At 58.8% G+C, this 1,369-nt stretch overlaps 1 protein-coding gene across 1 annotated transcript; it reads left to right on the top strand.

The window, feature by feature from the left end:
• Window positions 1-3: 3 nt before the first annotated feature.
• OXTR (oxytocin receptor) lies at window positions 4-880 on the top strand (the record flags this gene model as incomplete). The annotated part of the gene is made up of 1 exon (XM_009868058.1): window positions 4-880. A coding segment is annotated over one exon (877 nt), but the record flags the coding sequence as incomplete, so codon positions are not given.
• Window positions 881-1,369: the final 489 nt, after the last annotated feature.

Genomic DNA, 1,369 nt, shown 5'->3' with positions numbered 1-1,369 from the left:
CTGGGGAACGGCAGCCTCCACCTGGAGAACCAGAGCTCCGGGAGGAACAGCACCACGGACCCACTGAAGAGGAACGAGGACATGGCCAAGGTGGAGGTGACGGTGCTCTGCCTCATCCTCTTCCTCGCCCTGACCGGCAACCTGTGCGTGCTGCTGGCCATCCACACCACCCGGCAGAAGCACTCCCGCATGTACTTCTTCATGAAGCACTTGAGCATCGCCGACCTGGTCGTGGCCATCTTCCAGGTGCTGCCCCAGCTCATCTGGGACATCACCTTCAGGTTTTATGGGCCAGATTTCCTTTGCCGGTTGATCAAGTACTTGCAGGTAGTGGGGATGTTCGCTTCCACCTACATGCTGTTGCTGATGTCGCTGGACCGGTGTTTGGCCATCTGTCAGCCGCTGAGGTCCCTGCACAGGAGAGCGGACCGGGTCTCCGTCCTCCTCACCTGGCTGCTGTGCCTGCTGGTCAGCATCCCGCAGATCCACATATTTTCTCTGAGGGATGTGGGGAATGGGGTTTATGACTGTTGGGCAGATTTCATCCAGCCCTGGGGACCTAAAGCCTATGTCACCTGGATAACCCTCATGGTCTACATCATCCCTGTGCTGATGCTGAGCATCTGCTACGGCTTGATCAGCTTCAAAATCTGGCAGAACGTGAAGCTTAAGATGGCTCACGGGCCCAACGTGGGGCTGAGCTCCAGCTCCTGCAGCGGGATGGCGTTTGCCAGGGTCAGCAGCATCAGGCTCATCTCCAAAGCCAAGATCCGGACGGTCAAAATGACCTTCATCATAGTGTTAGCTTTCATAGTGTGCTGGGCTCCCTTTTTCTTTGTGCAGATGTGGTCTGTGTGGGACACGAACGCTCCGCAGGAAGGTACGTCCTCCCCCCTCCCATAGCCCTGGGCTTGCAGGGACTGCTGAGCTCAGTGGCCGTGGGGACACCCACAGCGGGCTTGGGGGCTGCAAGTGACAGCCAGAAACTCTGCTTAAAGATGGGTCTCAGAGGGCTGGGAGGGAGACAGAGAAAAGTCCTGAATGTGGAAAAAGTACCCACAAGGCAGCAGTGGCTGTGCTGGTGCAGGCAAGGGCCGCCGGCAAATTCAGGGCCACCACAACTCAGGAGCTGGGGTCTGTGGACGGAGGCTCGGGGTGGGGTTTGCTGTCGCCGGTTGTGTGAGCTCAGCTCTCCCAGGGCTGCTCGGAGGGTCCCCAGTGGTTCCGTTGCCCACTCCCAGCACTGGGACATGCCGGGGGCTGCGTGGGAGCTCAGCCCCGCGCTGGCCGCAGCAGAAAACTGCGCAGTGTTAGTGCCCGACTTTTGCTCTGTTGTTTTCTCCTCACTGACCTCTTTGCTTTCTCCTCT

The sequence above is a fragment of the Apaloderma vittatum genome, unplaced genomic scaffold, assembly GCF_000703405.1.
Source record: "Apaloderma vittatum isolate BGI_N311 unplaced genomic scaffold, ASM70340v1 scaffold29934, whole genome shotgun sequence".
Taxonomy (NCBI): Eukaryota; Metazoa; Chordata; class Aves; order Trogoniformes; family Trogonidae; genus Apaloderma; species Apaloderma vittatum.
The sequence above is the reverse complement of the archived record's forward strand: the minus strand, read 5'-3'. Positions and strand labels throughout refer to the sequence as shown.